General features: G+C 45.6%; 1 protein-coding gene across 6 annotated transcripts in view; it reads left to right on the forward strand.

Annotated features, from left to right (window-relative positions):
- The first annotated feature begins 206 nt into the window (after positions 1-206).
- PTPN11 (protein tyrosine phosphatase non-receptor type 11) overlaps positions 207-16,916 on the forward strand; it is a 19,594-nt gene continuing 2,884 nt past the window's right edge. Inside the window, exons 1-13 of one of the 6 annotated variants that reach the window (XM_015644105.2) lie at positions 207-442; positions 4,102-4,224; positions 5,262-5,456; positions 6,470-6,662; positions 7,723-7,839; positions 8,321-8,434; positions 11,077-11,173; positions 11,695-11,774; positions 11,862-12,020; positions 14,736-14,867; positions 15,455-15,609; positions 16,220-16,287; positions 16,380-16,531. In XM_015644105.2, the coding sequence (XP_015499591.1) occupies positions 432-442; positions 4,102-4,224; positions 5,262-5,456; positions 6,470-6,662; positions 7,723-7,839; positions 8,321-8,434; positions 11,077-11,173; positions 11,695-11,774; positions 11,862-12,020; positions 14,736-14,867; positions 15,455-15,609; positions 16,220-16,287; positions 16,380-16,531 (1,596 nt within the window). In that variant the 5' untranslated portion in view covers positions 207-431. Of the gene's footprint in view, positions 443-1,807; positions 2,017-3,218; positions 3,305-3,531; positions 3,727-3,759; positions 3,795-4,101; positions 4,225-4,866; positions 4,965-5,261; positions 5,457-6,469; positions 6,663-7,722; positions 7,840-8,320; positions 8,435-11,076; positions 11,174-11,694; positions 11,775-11,861; positions 12,021-14,735; positions 14,868-15,454; positions 15,610-16,219; positions 16,288-16,379; positions 16,532-16,916 lie in introns of those variants that run through there. The other 5 variants (XM_015644103.3, XM_033518113.1, XM_015644106.3 and 2 more) reach the window with 5 other exon arrangements.

Genomic DNA, 16,916 nt, shown 5'->3' on the forward strand with positions numbered 1-16,916 from the left:
CCCTGCGGGCGGGAGGGACCCCCGGGAGCCGCCCCGGCAGCGCCCACCCCGCCCGTTCCCGGGGGGCTGCCCCCACTCCCGGATCCCGTTCCCAGGGAAACCTCCCGGGGCTGGAGGGCTCGGCTGGCCTCGAGTCTCTCCGAGTCCCGCTGGCGGCCGGAGCTGCCCCGGTGCCCCCGGTTTGGGGGGGTTCCAGCGGGTGTCCCCACGGAGCGCCGGAGCCGAGGGATGAATTGTTGGCGTGTGGGACCTGCTCGGTACCGAGGCCCAGGGTTCCTGTTCCACCGAGGGCCACGCCGCTGATTACCGACCCTGAAACACGACCCAGCTGCCAAACGAGTGTTCCTGAGCTCCCCACACCTGCGTTCTTATCAGTTATCAGCGTTCACTCGTAATTTCAAACTCTTGTTTGAAATTACTGTTCAAGTGCCATGACAAACAGGCGAGCCCATTTCTTTGTTGTAGCTTCTCACTGCCCTTTATGTATTTTAATATTTGTCTGGTACCCGGTGTCCTTTTGGGCTCAGAGGTTTGGGTGAATGTTGGGCTTTTGAGGGATTATTGTCATAGAAAAGAGTAAAAATGTATTTATCCTTTTTCAGCAGACCTATTCTGAGCTTCACAGAATCCCAGAAGGGTTTGGGTTGGAAGGGACCATAAAGCTCATCCCATTCCATCCCCTACCATGGGCAGGGACACCTTCCACTATCCCAGGTTGCTCCAAGCCCTGTCCAACCTGGCCTTGGACACTTCCAGGGATGGGGCAGCCACAATCTCAATTTATTCACCTCTATAAGTAATACCTATTAAATTATAATTTCTCCAAGGGTAACTTGCCCTCTCTCTCCTGCTCAAGATGGTGAATCTGGACGAGCTGGTTTCAAATCATGGCTATTTATAGTTGGATTTGGGGGTTTCTGGTCTGCATGGAGGTTTTTTAGTCTATGTTATGTTTTCTGGGTGTCCCTGCTCACTCTGGGAACAAGGCTACAAGTTACCTTTTGGCAACATTGTGAACTTCCTCCTTGCCAGGAATAATCCTGTTACTCAGCTCAGAGCCCTAAATTGTAACTTGTGAGGGAGACTGAAAAAAAGCTGGGAAATATCAACTGATGAGCCTATAAATAGGAGTAATTAAAGTACCCGTCAGCACATCCCCAGTGCTGTGGTTGTGACAGCTGAGACAGAACTGATTTCATCTCTCCTTTGCTCTTGCAAAGGTGATTAAAAAACCCAATCACTGCATGGAAAATGGTATTGATTTATTTCTTTTTGTTTGGTAAGAGGGAAATGTGCTGGCAGCATGTCACTTAGGGAGCAGAGATCCTGCTGGTCTTTGCTGGACCATGATAACAAAATAAAAGGGATAATTGTGGGAAAGATGTTTCCACCCTGTTTTTTTTTTTTCATCAGAAGTTTCCTTGCTTTGCTGACACCCCCTTGGTTTTTGTAAATGAGCCCCTGCTATTTCACTGGTTACTTTTTTACGAACATTTCCACCTTGCTGTGAACTGCTCAGGGACTGGGAAGGGTGTATTCCAAGCCCTGGAGAGGGAACTGCAGCAGGAGGGATGGTGAGGAGCCAGTTTGACCAGAGCGTGGGTTTGGGTGACTTCTGCGATTGTATTCACTGCCCTTGGCCGGGGCAGCTCTGCACCTGCTCCCACCGAGATGGGGAGGGAAAGCAGGATAAAAAGCCCAAAATACATTCCATCCCTATAAAAGGAAGCGTGAGAGCAGGTCCTGGCTGAGGGGGGGGTGTCACTCTGCTGTCCCCTCCCAGTTTGGAAGGGCTGCAGCCCCAAGGTTGGGAGCACAAGGGATGGCAGCACTTCAAGGAGGATCCTCCCCGCGGCCGGAACCGCTGGCAGGGATCACTGACACCCCCATTCTGCTATTTGGGGTGGCTGACAAATGCAGCTTCCTACTCAAAGCCAAAAATACGGAGCTGAGGGAGCAGGAGGACGAGGTGCCAGCAGAGCCAGAGTTACATAAAGTGCCAGAAAACCCTCCCAGGTGTAGCTTGGCTTTGCTGTACTTGGCTTTTGGCATCTTTGTGTGGATGTGGGAGTGAGATTTTTGGGGTTTGAACCATCTATTGTGTGTTTAACCTCTCCTTGAAATGCTGGTTAAATAACAGGTTATTTGTAGTCGCCTCTGTACCTAAATGATTATTTTTCCTTTGCTGTAGCAAATCACGTACAGCTGCTTCCTTCAGGTTCAGGGTGGGATACAGGAGATATTCCATTGGTTAAAGTTTATGGAATAAACTTTATATAGTATAAATAGTCAGTATAATATATATAGTCAGTATAATAAATCTGGAGAACCAATCCAAACAATTTATCCTCTGTCTATTTAAACATTTTTTGCTATTAACTCCAAAACTTACCAAGGTTTCTCTTGAATCCTGTGCATGTTTAAAAAGCTTGCCAACTCTTCAAACTACACACATTTTATATGTTGTTTTTTTTTGTTTGTTTGTTTGTTTGTTTTCTCCTAAAGGAAGTAAAATTTTGGGAGTGGAAATGTGGTAAATACATGATCACCTTCTCCATGCAACCTGTTGTGGGCTGTGTTATTTAATGTTCAGTTCATCCCAGGTGCAGATGATTGTGCAGTTTCTTTTGTGAGAACTTTCCTTGACCTTTGAATAATCATTAGATAAATGTAACATTATTAATTAGTTCATTCCCATTTTCTGGGATAATTTGGAAGTATTTTTGAATGGTTTTTTCCATGTCCTGCACATAAATTTGATATTTTCAGTCTTGTTCTTCAGTGAAAGATGGGGATTGCTCATTAGATTTTCATGGTGCAAGTAGAATATTATTAACTAGGGGAAAAAAGATTCACAAGAAGATTCACACAATTTACTTCTGAAATTTACTTTAATTCCTGTTTGAATGACTTGCTAGAGATTTGGATTCTCTAGAATCCTGAAACTCCAGAACATTTCTGAAGAGACTGGTCTGGAGAAGGCTTTGGTGGGAATATTGACAACTTGTCAGTAGAGAAGGAATTGCTGCAACAATTGAAATAATAACCCTTAATTTAGACCTGTGCTCTCATATTTTGCTGATTTTGCAGTTCAGCCTGAAATGCTGACTGGATCAGGAAGGATCAGGAATGCTGTTCAATTTTTCTGGATATAAAACTCCTCTCTCTGTGATGAGCCTGGCTGTGGAGTTTTTTTTTTTAATATATTTTGCTGTACTCTGGAAAAGCCAGAGATGACCAAAGAGAGGAGCAGGCTGAATTCTTTCAGCACACAAGAACGAGGATTTAACTCTGAAAGTCAAAGGTGATTTTTAATTGCCAAGTGCAAAGGTGACAGAGCTGAGCTTGGGGTGCTCACATCCCTTCTGAAATCCTCACCAAGTCCTTTCACACAGAACTCCTTCAGGGCTGCAATGAAAATGGGTAAATTCCAGATAAGAGCAGAGGCAGCGGTGACACCGAGTGGCTCCAAATAAGTCTCCAAAGTCAATGCCAGAGGTGGGGACACGGAGCTGTTGGCCACAGCCCAGCCCCAGCTCTGCCTGGGCTCTGGGATAGTCATTGAGGGCAGTTTGTGGGTGGCAAGGATCAATAGGAGATTCCTCTGTGGTTGTATTTAAACGGGACAGATCCCAGCCCGGCTCCACATTCCTGGGAGGAACAGCAGTGGGGTGTCCACACGGGGAGTTCCTTCCTGACCCCCTCAGCTGTGCCATAAACCATGAGGTTTTGTTCAGTTTTTAACCTTCAGAATGTTGTCAAGTGTCACTTTGGATGTTTTGTTTTATTTTTAGGTATTTTTCCTGTTTGTCTTTCAGTTTCTTTGTGTGCTGTGTTTTGCTGGAGTAAGGAAATACCACTTCTGGTCTGTGTTTATGTTGTGTACCTTTGATATCATTTTGATCCAGGCAGGCAGAGTGGGGATGAGTGTAATTCATGGACTTACAAAAAATTGCAATATATAAAGTTGCAATACTAAACTAATAACAAAGAGAAAATTTATTAATTCAGGTGCAAAACTCAGTTTGGAAGCTTTGTGCGAGCTAACTCTGAAAACCTGCTGTTTATTTATTAACATTCTTTATTTTTAACCTCTTGTAGATGGTTTCATCCAAATATCACTGGGGTGGAGGCAGAAAACCTGCTGTTAACAAGAGGAGTGGATGGCAGCTTCCTGGCACGGCCCAGCAAAAGTAACCCAGGAGACTTCACACTCTCTGTTAGGTGAGTTTGGATCTTTCCAGTCTTGCCCCAGGTTGGCAGTGATCTTAATTTGGGCTGTCCTGTGGGGAAGGAGCTGTGGATGAACTCCTTGGAAGAGGTGGAAGGATGCTGGGATCACTTTTTAGTGTTGTTCACCTTTCCCTCTTCTTTTTCTCTCATTATCCCTGAAGAGCTTCTCAAATATTTTCACCCAGCTCTAGGTTGGAGGGGAGTGAATTCTGATTTTACAGCAGGACAAAAAATGTTTAGGGGAAGCAGAAATAAGTTGATAATAGCATTCCTTTTAGCCCTTTACCAATCTATTTGATAGCCAGCTGAAAGGAGCAGAGGTGTTGGGAATTAGTGATCCATCAGGAAATCCAGACTCTCCTCACACAGGAAAAGTCAGCAAGTTTTTAAGGGCAACTGTGGCTTTTTCAGCTTCCAAAATAGGCCTTGTGTGACAGTTGTCCCCTGACACTGCGTGGTAGGGATGAGGAAAAGACAGCAAGAGGAAGTAGATAAAGGAAAAGGGAAAAGTGGGATTGGTGATAAGAGTTGTGCTGCTTGGATACTCGTGAGATAACGGGCCTTGTGGCACAAGAGGGGATTCCTGCTGGGAGCTGCTCTTCCTTCACATTAGAGACTGTGGCAGCAGGCAAAGGCAAATGTTTCCTGAGGGAGAGACCTTGGGGAGCTGGTGGGAATTCTGGAGAAAGGAGCTGAATACTCTGTGTCTCTCACCCTCCACCCTTGTGCTGGTGTGTGGAGTTCTGTGTGGCTCTGAGGGGTTTCTGGTGGGGCTCCTGAGGTTGTAGGGTTTTTGCTGCCTTCAGGGACCCCTCCAGCACAGAATTGTTCTCCTCTTCCCCCTGGCTGGTGGGCAGAGAAGCAGAGGGGCAGGAGCTCAGCTCTTCTGTGGTAGCTCCATGCTGGAATTCAGTATGGATTTCTCCACCTCAGGCATCACCAAATATAAAAGTATAAATATAAAATTGATTGATTGATCAGCTGACTTGAGAAGGGGTTTTTTTTTTGTCCTGTCTTTCGAATCTTAGACGAACTGGAGCTGTCACCCACATCAAGATCCAGAACACAGGTGACTACTATGACCTCTATGGGGGAGAGAAGTTTGCCACGCTGGCTGAGCTGGTCCAGTATTACATGGAACACCATGGGCAGCTCAAGGAGAAGAATGGAGATGTCATAGAGCTGAAATATCCCCTCAACTGCGCTGATCCCACGTCAGAAAGGTCAGAGAAGTGGTGGAACCTCAGTGTCCTTGTGCTTCTTAATAAATTGTTTTTATCCCTCCTGACACTCAGTCTCCATCTGGGAAAAGGGAGGGCCACAACCTTGGATTCGTTTCAGGGAGGTTCCTTGCAAAATAGCTGAATAAATGTGGTTAAAGGTGAAGCAATCCAAGCTTCAGACCCTGTTCCCTTCAGCATTCTTCCCTGAAAAAGAGGGCATAATTCCCTTTATTAGGAGAATGTTTAATTGGAGAAGTTCTCCTGATGCTGTTGTTGCTACAAGGAATTCCCAGGGATATTTCTGGGCATAACTTTTTGTGCTTTTCCTAGCAGTGAATAGAAAGTGAAGGCTGTATAAATCCTCAGATTCCTCAAACTCCTGTTTTTAAGAGCATGGTTAATAGGGAGAATTTGAGACTCTGGATTTGAGGAAATGTCAGGGGTCAGAACTAAACCAGCAGATTCCTAGAAGTGAAAAAATGAGGAAAAATATTCAAACAAGTTCTGTCACTCCTCAGAATGCCTTTACAGAGGTGGGGAGGATCTGTGCTTTTTTGGCCCTATTTCCTGAAGAACTGAGATTGCTGGGATTATCCTCTCCAGTTCCTGGTGGGATAGAAGGGAGAGGTCTCAAAAATATGAAGTTTCCACATGTTTATCAGGACAGTTTGATGAAGGAAATAAAAGAAGAATGAATGCCTTGACTGAGGGGAAGGCTGGAGTGTAACCTGGTGTTTACTGGAATCCTTTGGGATTGTTGTGAAGGATCCAAATCAAAGCTTCACTGGAAGCTTGTAGGAAACTCCATGGAAGTGCTTTGAAGCGTTTCTGTCCTCACTGGTGTGCACCTGGACACTTCTGAGCCTTATTTTATTTATTATTTTTACCACCTGAGGTTTTTCCCTAGGCCTGACCGAACAGAAAGATTCAATTTCATAATAAATACCTGGAACAAGCGGATCCAGCTGCAATGCTAAGCAGGGTGTCTCCCTCTATTGGCACTTCATTTCCAGGTGGTTTCACGGGCATCTCTCTGGGAGAGAAGCTGAGAAACTCTTGACAGAGAAAGGAAAACACGGGAGTTTCCTGGTGCGGGAGAGCCAGAGCCACCCCGGGGACTTTGTCCTGTCCGTGAGGACGGGGGATGACAAAGGAGAGAGCAACGATGGCAAATCCAAAGTGACACACGTCATGATCCACTGCCAGGTAGGAAAAGCAGGGAATCCATGGGCCCAGAAGCTCTGGATACATTCCTCTTTTCCCTGAGGCTGCTGCAGCTCATCCCTTTGATCAAAATCACTCCTTTGTCGGCATCAAAATTCTGATTTTTTTGGGGGACTGCTCCTGTCAGGGCATTCTGGCTCAAATCACACTTTGCTGTGCTCAGGGAGCCTTTGGAGTCTCCTGTGTGGATTCTATCAAGATAGGAGTGGTTGGATAAATGGAGATCCATCCACAGGTGAACTCCTGCCAGTTCAGGCAGTGACACCTGGTAGATGATCAACAGTCTGTGAAAATGAGTGTTCACTCCAAGGAATGCCCTGAAATCTAAATCTTCTATTTAGTATGAGGTAGTTCTTCACTGAAATATTATTAAATTACAGTTTTGATAGTTAATCTCTCTCCATGGGCTGCAATTTAAAAAATAATCATAAGTAAAAAAACCCAAAAACCATGTTTTTTTGTTATTTTCTTTTACTTCTGTTGTGCCCAAAGGCAGTTCAATGACTAAATTGTATAAAAACACATAAAATGCAGTAACAGAAGTAGTTTGGAGGTAGAGATGACCCACTGGGACTGTAAATGCTGAATTACCAGAATATGTTTATTTTTTTCAAGAAAACCTCTCTGATTTGCAGTTAGCATTTATGCCTTTGGGGAAAATAATTTGGTATTGCTCCCTTAAAATTGGGATAGTTCCAGGCAGTGTGAGCCTTTCAGGACCCAAACACACACTCAATTTTGGAAATCAATTCAAATCCCTAATTCCTGCATTCTCATCCTGTAGCTCCAGAGCTGCCTGAACCCCGGTTCAGAGGGAATCAGCTCTCTAAAAAAAAGCAGATAAACCGATTTTCAAGGAGATGGCAAAAAAGGGGGATGTCCTGCAGTGTGCCTTTCTATTTATTAAAGTTCTCTCCTTCAGCAGAAGGATTTCAGCTGAGCCTTCAACACAGAGTTTTAGAGGTTATTTCTGATGCAAGGCACAGCCTGGAGCTGCGGTGGTGGGAAGTGCATTTATTTTGAGGAGCATTTGTCTCTCCAGGATCTCAAATACGACGTTGGAGGAGGGGAGAAGTTTGACTCTCTGACAGATCTGGTGGAGCATTACAAGAAGAACCCCATGGTGGAGACTTTGGGCACCGTGTTACAACTCAAACAGGTGAGGAGGAGAGGCCAGCCCTGAGCTCCTCCAGGATATCTTGTTGAAATGCAGCTTTTCCATGCGTTCTGCAAGATTTTTCCTCTTCTCTGAGGCAAAAAATGAGGAGTTAAAATTCATGAAATGGATGACAAAGTCATTTAAATGGGAACAATTTTTGTTAGGCTTGTGAAGGGATAGTGTTGTCTCTGATGTGCAGAATTTCCTGATGTCACCCTGCTCTGTAGGAATTGCAGGGCAGGTCCAGAAATGAGACAATTTAACACATTAAATAAAAACCACGAGACTTTAAAAGCAGTTTTTAAATTCTTAAATTCTCCCCTCCTCCCTGCCCTTTGCTTGAATTCCAAAATTCCCACATCCAAAACGATGCCTGGATCCTAAAATTCCCCTTAAAATACCCTCACCTCAGGGGATTTGTGTTTGAATTGTCTTTCCATGGCTGTCATTTGCTAACCCTGTGCTGGGCTCTGTCTCTCAGCCCCTGAACACCACCAGGATTAACGCTGCCGAGATCGAGAGCCGAGTGAGGGAGCTCAGCAAACTGGCAGAGACCACGGATAAAGTCAAGCAGGGCTTCTGGGAAGAGTTTGAGGTAATTCCTTACATTCCAAGTAGTGTTTCCTCCAGTGTTTCCTCCAGTGTTCAGTCTCACACTGCTAAACTCACGTTGGGTTCTGCCTTCCTGGCCTTTCCTCCTCTCCGTCACTTCAGGTCCCAGTTTTTGCTCCCATTCCCGGGGTTGAAGTTTTGCCAGCTCCACTCTTGTGGCTTGAAATATTTGCCTTTTTTTTCCTGATTCTGAGTGCTTTTTATCCAGTCCCTGGCACAATCCCTCCTGGATATCCCCATGGTGAGGGAGCCTCATGTTCTCCTGTGTTTGTCCCACCAGGACAATCCTTCAAATTCCTTCGGCTGTTTGGGAAATTGGGAACCATTTCTTTAGGGAAACTTCCATTTCTCAGTCTGTCCATTGTCCTTGTCCTTGTGGCTTTTTGATACTCATTTTTGGGGCTCTTAGGGCCATTGGGAAGTGGTAGAAAGCTCTGGGATGAAGCAACGTGGATTATATGTGTTCCTTGGACTTCTGGAGATTTATTTTTGGTTTGTTTTGGTGTTTCATTTCTCTCTGCAGGCAAAATTCCAATTTTCTTCCAGGCAAAGCATGGAGGGACAGGACAGGGGGAATGGCTTCAAACTAGAAGAGGTTTAGATGGGATATTGGGAAGAAATCCTTCCAGAATTTGGAAGAAACTCTTCCCAGAGAAGCTGTGGGTGCCCCATCCCTGGAAACGTTCAAGGCCAGGTTGGATGTGGCTTGGAGCAATCTGGGATGGTGGAATGATTTGGGTTATGAGTGACCTTAAATCCCATCCCACCCCTTGCCATGGGCAGGGACACACTCCACTCTCCCAGGTCGCTCCAAGCCCTGTCCAACCTGTCCTGGAACACTCCAGGCTGGATATAATGGCCTGGTTTGTACCTCACACACACATAACCACCAGTGGAGTCTGGAATTCCACCAGCAGATGGCAACAGGAAACTGGGAAGTGCTCAGGGAGCTCCTGAGAGAGGCTGGTTTGAGAAACTTCCTGAATAGTGATGGATTTGCAAAGTGACCATCCTTGGAGAAAGGCTCTTTGATCAGAAATACCCATTAGCTAAATGTACTGTCCAGTGTGCTCTGATTATTGCCAGGAGGAGGAAAATTAATCCATGAAAAGTGAAGGAATTAGCACAGAGGTGTGTGAGGGGAATATCAGATAGTGAGGTCGTGGCATGGGGAAATGATAAAATGAGGATTAAGCTTTCTCCTCTCTCTTTCCAGAGAGAGGGGACAGTCCTTGATCCAGAATGGCCAGAATTCCATCTGGGGAGGGAAGGAAGTCAGCAGAGGTCGTGTGTGTGGGAAGGGATTGTTGGTTTGGCAAAATACAACTGAGCTATTAATTCACGGTTCTTTCCTGACCTCTGGTACACGTTTGAAGAAATTTTTCTTGGAGTGGCTTTCTCAGTGTGGCATTAGAAGCAAAGTGTTTTCCTTGCAGAAGGAAAAGTCTAGCAGGAAAAGCAAATAAATGAAGGATTTTACCTGTGGGACATTGCACTCCTTTTTCCCCCTTTGCTGCTGCCAGTGAGGTCAGCACTAACCCTTATTTTTTTGGGGGAATAAAGCCCTCTCCTAGCAGTTTTAGTGCCCTGCTTTTCCACTCCCCTCAGGGAAGCTCCAGCTGTCCCCCATGGTGGCAGGAGTGGGGAACACACTCCAGGCTGTCCATGGATCCCTGTCTGTGCTGCTCAGGAGCTGCCAGCCCAGATGGTGAATTTAAATTACTTGTCTCCAGGCAGGAGCGAGCCTCTTGTCCCAGGAACCACCAGACAGGAATGCTGACAGTCCTTGACATGTTTTTCCTTCTGCAAAATGGTTATTTCTCAGCTTAGTGCTGGGATGTTGCGGTGAAGTCGAGGAGGATATTCCAGATTTATGGCTGTGCTGTTCCTGCTCTGAATGGGCTTGTTGGGAGTCGCTGCTGCTGCTGCTGGATCTCTCCTCAGGGATGCTCCAAGCAATAATAATTAACTCTAGGAAGGAAGATGTGGTTTCCACACACTTAATTGCTTCAATTCGTTAACTTGCTGGGAAAATTTAGCTCTCAGTCGTTTTGCCTGGAATTCCACAGGCAAGGCTTTGGGGGCTGCTTTCTGTCCTTTGTGACAAGCTTGGAACTTTGCATCTCTTACATTTCTTTTGCTTTGCCTGGCTTTAGGATGAGCCTAATTATCCAAGGTCATTAAGTGAGGGAGTATCAGGCTGAGACAGGAGTGAGCAAATGTGCCAGTAAATAAAAACAAGAGTCTGGAGGGTGGGAATGGCCAGGGGAGCAGCTTCCAGAGCCTGAATGTTCCTTTTAGTGGGGCCAGAACTGCTTTGGGGATGAAAACTTGGAGCAGAGCATTGGGATCCTGGTGCCTCCAGCTCCAGGGAGATTTGGGAGTGGGGAGATTGGCCATGAAACATCATGGCTGTGAAAATATTGAATTGCTGCTGTCCCTGGGACATTGTGTTCCAGAGATCCCCACTTTGAGCCGACCCTTCCCTGGCATAATTTATGGATAATCCATTTGCAGTCTCCTAATGCCCCTCTTCTCCTTTTTCTCTGGGAGAAGGGGTTGCTGTGAGGATGGACCAGTCCATCCTGCTTTTCTTGAGCCCTCCTGTCTGTGCTTTCCCCTCAGACCTTGCAGCAGCAGGAATGCAAACTCCTCTACAGCCGCAAGGAAGGGCAGCGCCAGGAAAACAAGAACAAAAATAGATACAAAAACATTTTACCCTGTAAGTATCGACCCTGCCTTGCCATTTAATGTTACTCTGCTTTATTTTCCTCATTAGTACAGGGTTAATTAAGTACCAATGGGTTCCTTGGCTTCTCTTTAATGATAGTTTCCCCTCTTATCAGGATTATGCTGTGATTTCCAATTTGGGTTCACGTATTTGCACTTTGTAGATATTTGTAATATTGTTTTTTATCTTCAGCTTTCATTTAAAAGCCTCATATCCCTCAACTCTTACTCAACAGGCTGGAATGCTTAAAATTAAGAGGATTAATTTGGGGGACAGAACTGCAACGTGCAAATCCCAAGGCTTTGCCTTGACTTAGTGTTTGAGTGTCCCTGTGTTCCTGAATTCCCAGGACATGGACATGTTTTGGTCGCTGCCCCTTGTTTAAAGGAAGCAAAAGAGGCAATTTGGAATATTTTAATCACTGATTTACTAACTTTGATAATTAATTAATAGCTGCTTCGTGTTCACAGCTGTAGAATGCAAGTGCTTGACATCCATGTGTGTTTTTGCAGTTGATCACACCAGAGTTGTTCTCCACGATGGTGATCCCAATGAACCCGTTTCAGACTACATCAATGCTAATATTATCATGGTGAGTGTGTTCCCACCTCCTCTCCCCAAAATCCAGGGGAATCTTGTCACCAGTTGTTAAACTGCTGTTTTTCCCCTCACCCTCTAGCCCGAGTTTGAAACCAAGTGCAACAACTCGAAGCCAAAAAAAAGTTACATCGCTACCCAAGGCTGCCTGCAGAACACAGTGAATGATTTCTGGAGGATGGTGTTCCAGGAGAATTCCCGAGTTATTGTCATGACCACGAAGGAAGTGGAAAGAGGAAAGGTAAAACCAAACTCCAGCTGGCCTTGGGAGGGGTCCTGACATTTGAGTACAAGTGGGGACTGAACTGGCTGGGATAAATTGATTTGTGGCTGGAATGTGGTGTGGCACCAGATTCCTTGGAGCTCTGGAAGGTGCTGAGTGTCCTTTTTTCTGTCCCCAAATGGGAATTTGGGGACAGATCCCTGTCACATCGAGCCTCCATTTCTTAAGGTTTGCCTGCTGAAATTTTAGCTGCTGAATGGGAATCTCTGTGTTTCAAACTTTGGGAAGGAGGCTCTGGGATGGGAGATGTGGCCAAGCAGGAATTCTGGGTGCTTGAAGGGAAAAATTCCCTGCTCCTGGAGGAAAAGTCTTACCATTTATTTTAGATCATCAAGCCTCCCTAAAAAAAACAGAATTATGGGATTTTATTATTACAAGACTGAACACAGAGGTTGTTGCTTCTTACCTGGGAACTGCTCTGGCAGGATTTAATGCTTCCAAAGAGGAATTTTCCCTGCAATGGTGTATCCCAAAAATCTCCATTTACCTTTGGACTACAGGGGTCTTGTCTTGCTTCCTGGCCTCTGGCAAACCTGGAGATATTTTAGTTGGTTTCTGGTTTCTAATGTCACAAGGCAGGAAAGAATAGGAATAATTAAACACTGATATCCTGACAACAGCCACACACAGCTTCCTGGAGATTCTATGGATTTCTCTTTGGAATTTGTTGCTTCTGACCTTTTTTCTGTTTGATAAACACTTTCTGTTCTCCATTTCATTTTAAGTTTCTCTGCTTCTTCCACACACTGTTGTCCACCTTTTTACCTTTTTCCATATTCCCATGATCTGTTTCTGAAGGGAAAGCTGTTGCCTCTTTAAGGGGAGCATCACTCATGGGAAAAGAAATCCAATTAAAACCTGAAGTTTTTCTGTGGGTGACTGATGACTGCAGGGGTTCCTCACCCCCAGGAACTCTGTTTGTGTGGACTGAAGACAAATAACAGAAGATTTTACAGGATTCTCTCCCTAACTGAGAGCATCCACTGGTGCTGTTTTCTGGAGCATTAGAATGTGTCTTGTGGGGGTTTTTTTTGAGTCTTTGTGTTGTGGATCTTTTTTCAGTCTTGGTAAAGTTCTGCCACTTCATCACCCTGATAAAGGGACAGGATTTGTGTTTCCTTCCTGAGAATTCACTGAAGGAGGGAGAAGCTCCCCCTTCCCAGTGATAATCTTCGTTTTGGAAGAGGAGAAATAAATCATGAGTTGACTTGAATGCACCTTTCTTCCTTCAAGTTATTTATTCTCTTTTTTAAGAGCCTCCTGAACGGCCTCTGCTTCTTAAAGAATTGCAGGTACCAGTCCTGACAGCAAATCAAAGCTGTTTTATCTCAGGCCAAGCTGTTTGCAGACCTGCAGGAGGGAGAGAACCCAGAGCTGCCTCTGAGAGCTCATAGCCTGAGGAAGGGAGGAACTGTGGAACATCCCAGCCCTGCATCGAGTCCTGGATGCGCTTTAAAGTGCAGAAGCAGCAAATCCTTAGAAATGAAAAGAGTTTTGGGGTTTTGGAGGCAATTCAGCAACCCTTCCAGCAGAGTAAAGCTTATTTTAACATCATGTTGCTGTTCAGACTTGCTCTACCAACTGCTCGGAGCTCTGCATTGAAAACTGCAAGTTATTTCTGCTGGCACCCCTCAAAATCAGTGTATTTGCTTGAGTTTCAGTGTATTTGCTGCAGTTTCTCCCCTTGTGACAGGGAAAGAAGAGCAAAAATAGCAGAAAAGCATCTTGTTGCCTACATGGGCATGTGTTCAGCCATCTCACTCTGCCTTGGGCTGGCAGAAGGAGCTTCCCTGTGCCGGTTTTTTTCCTGAATATTCAGAATAACTGCAAATAGACCCTATTGCTCTGTAGGACTCGGTGCTTGGTCTGTGTTTGCTCTTGCTAGAAGCTGTTCCTACAATAATTCCTGCTTTGATGCTGCGTTCCCAGGAGTTGCTCTTTCCTGACCTGTCACAGGAGCCAAATCCAAGTGCTGACAGGTGAATCCATTCCTCAGTGGAAGGAATTTATCCCTGGGCAAAGATAATCTCGATGGAGAAACAGCACAGCAAAAACTCTGCATTTTAGAGGGTGCAGACCCATGAACTGCTCCCTTTGCAGGAGCCTGAACCCTCTTTGGTGAAGGAACCAGAGCTGTGTCACCCCTTCCTGCTGCAAGCCATGGAAAAACAAGCATCCAAGTTTTATTTCCACTGGAAATGATTTATACCCTTGATCTTTACTTTTTGTAGGGTTTGGGCTGTGGAACAGCCTGTGGGGCTGGAATTCTGCTGGAATTCTGTGTTTTGAGACCCATGGCTGGGGGTGAAAAAAGCAGGATTTTAATCTCCAGGTTTTGAAACTATCCAGGCACAAAATATCCCAAAAGGTGCTAAGAAAAGAGGTGACCTGTACCAGTCTGAAATGATCCAGTGGTTGTTATGGAGAGGAGAAACTTCTCATTAAAATATTCTTTAACCTCATCAGCTGATTGTCCTCTGTGGACTCTGAAAGCTTCAGGATTGTGTTAACCAGTTTGCAAAGCAGCCTCTTTATTTTTCCCTGCCTGATTATTCCTTTTTGTTGTTTCTGGGGTTTTTGTTTTGGGGTTTTTTTTGTTTTGTTTTTGTGTTTTGTTGGGTTTTTTTGGGGTTTTTTTTGTTGTTGTTTTTTATATATTTTGCAATCCTGCAGAGTAAGTGTGTCAAGTACTGGCCTGATGAATATTCCCTGAAGGAATACGGAGTGATGCGTGTCCGGAATGTGAAGGAGAGTGCAGCACACGATTACACCCTGAGAGAGCTGAAACTTTCCAAAGTTGGCCAGGTGAGTACAAGAGGAACTCTGTCCTTTTTTTATTTTTTGTGGATCACCAAAGGAAAAAAGGCAGGATTAGCCCATTTCTCTGGAATCAATAAAAGCACTCAGAGATGAATAAATGGAGCCCTGTGTTTCTTTGAAGCTCCACGTTTAGTTCCATCCATCTTCCTCTTTGCCCTTGGGATAATTGAAGATTCTCCTACCTAAGCAGCTTTTGGCAGGAGAGGAGCTGCTGCAGAGCTTGCAGGGAATCTGGGAGGAGGGATAATGCTTTTAACTGGGGACACTTCAATCCAGCCAGGCATTTACTCCCTCAGGGAAACCTTTGCATTGTGTGGGTCCAGGGTGTGGAAAATTCACTTAAGGGAAGGGATGAAAAGGTGAGAAAACAGCGTGGAAATGGCAGCTTCTGTCAAGGAACAGTTTGGATCAGGGAGGAGAAGCAAATCAGGGGGTTCAGTGACTGATGTTCCCTGGCTGTTTCCTCCTTGTGGGTGCTGTGCTCAGGTTGGATTTGGGATGTGCCCCCTCCCCACGGGACCCAGCCCCATAAGGAGCTGGATTTGAGCTCTGGAGGGTTTTGTTTCCTGCAGGGGAACACGGAGAGGACGGTGTGGCAGTACCACTTCCGGACCTGGCCCGACCACGGCGTTCCCAGCGATCCCGGGGGTGTCCTGGATTTCCTGGAGGAGGTGCACCACAAGCAGGAGAGCATTCCTGATGCAGGACCTGTCGTGGTGCACTGCAGGTGAGGGGGTGGCCTGGGCTCCTCCTGCCACTCCTCCTTTTGGCCCAGGGAGCTGAGACCTTTCAAGAGGACAACTTTTCCCAGGAATTGCTCAGAATTCCCCCTTTTCTGTCTGTGCAATGTCACATTCAGGGTGGGTGACACAGAGTCCCTCCTCTTGGGAAGGGATTTCAGAGTGTGAATCTTTGTATAAATGAAAATTTCTGCTGTTAGATGAAAAGATGGGACCAGTCCTGGCTGGAGCATTTCAAGTGCAGGATCATGGGAATTCTGGCATCTCAGCCCACCTTTGAGGGCTCTGTCCTTTTTGGATGTTCTCAGCTTGTAAATGAGATGCTTTTTAGACAAGGAAATATTAGATCTGACCTTATGGGTTGTTTTTTTTTTTGTAATTGAGGGATATTTATAAACACCAATTTCTCTCCCTTCCCTGAGGTCTCTGCTCTCTTTTGGCGCTGTGGTTTGACTCTGGCTGTAATTTGGAAGCCCCTGGCTGTAATTTGGAAGCCTGCTGTCTCCTAATACCAGACTCTTCCTTTGGCTGGGGTTTTGTTGTGCATTCAGAAAGAGCAAAACAATTCAATTCCCTTTTTTCCCTCCCTTCTTGCAGCGCTGGGATTGGGCGAACAGGAACTTTCATTGTCATTGACATCCTCATCGACATCATCCGAGAGAAAGGTACCTCCTCCCTCCTGATTTCCCCTCCTGCTCACGGATCCACCCCCTGGGCTCCACCCTCACCGTGGTTATTCTCCCGTGGATGTCCCCAGGGGTGGACTGTGACATCGATGTCCCCAAGACCATCCAGATGGTGAGGTCCCAGCGCTCAGGGATGGTGCAGACAGAGGCTCAGTACAGGTTCATTTACATGGCAGTGCAGCACTACATCGAGACCCTCCAGCGCAGGATCGAGGAGGAGCAGGTGGGTCCATCCCAAATATCCAACAGGAACGGGGCAGGATTGCAGCAGGGAGTGGCATTGCCAGGGATTCTGGGGGGAATTGTGTTGTGGGAAGGCTGGGTCTGAACCCTCTCCTGTATTTCAGTCCATTATGCTTAAGAATTAATTCAGTTGTTTGGTGGAATCTTCTCTTTACATTGTTGGGTGGAGTCCTCTGCTTGAATTATTAAGTGGAATCCACTCCTTAAATTATCAGGTGGAATCTTCTCCTTAAAACATTGTGTGGAATTTTCTCCCTCAATTGCCAGGTGGAATCCTCTCTTTAAGTGGAATCCTCTCTTTAAATTAAGTGGAATCTTCCCTTTAAATTAAGTGGAATCTTCCCTTTAAATTAAGTGGAATCTTC

Source organism: Parus major, chromosome 15 (genome assembly GCF_001522545.3).
Source record: "Parus major isolate Abel chromosome 15, Parus_major1.1, whole genome shotgun sequence".
Classification (NCBI taxonomy): domain Eukaryota; kingdom Metazoa; phylum Chordata; class Aves; order Passeriformes; family Paridae; genus Parus; species Parus major.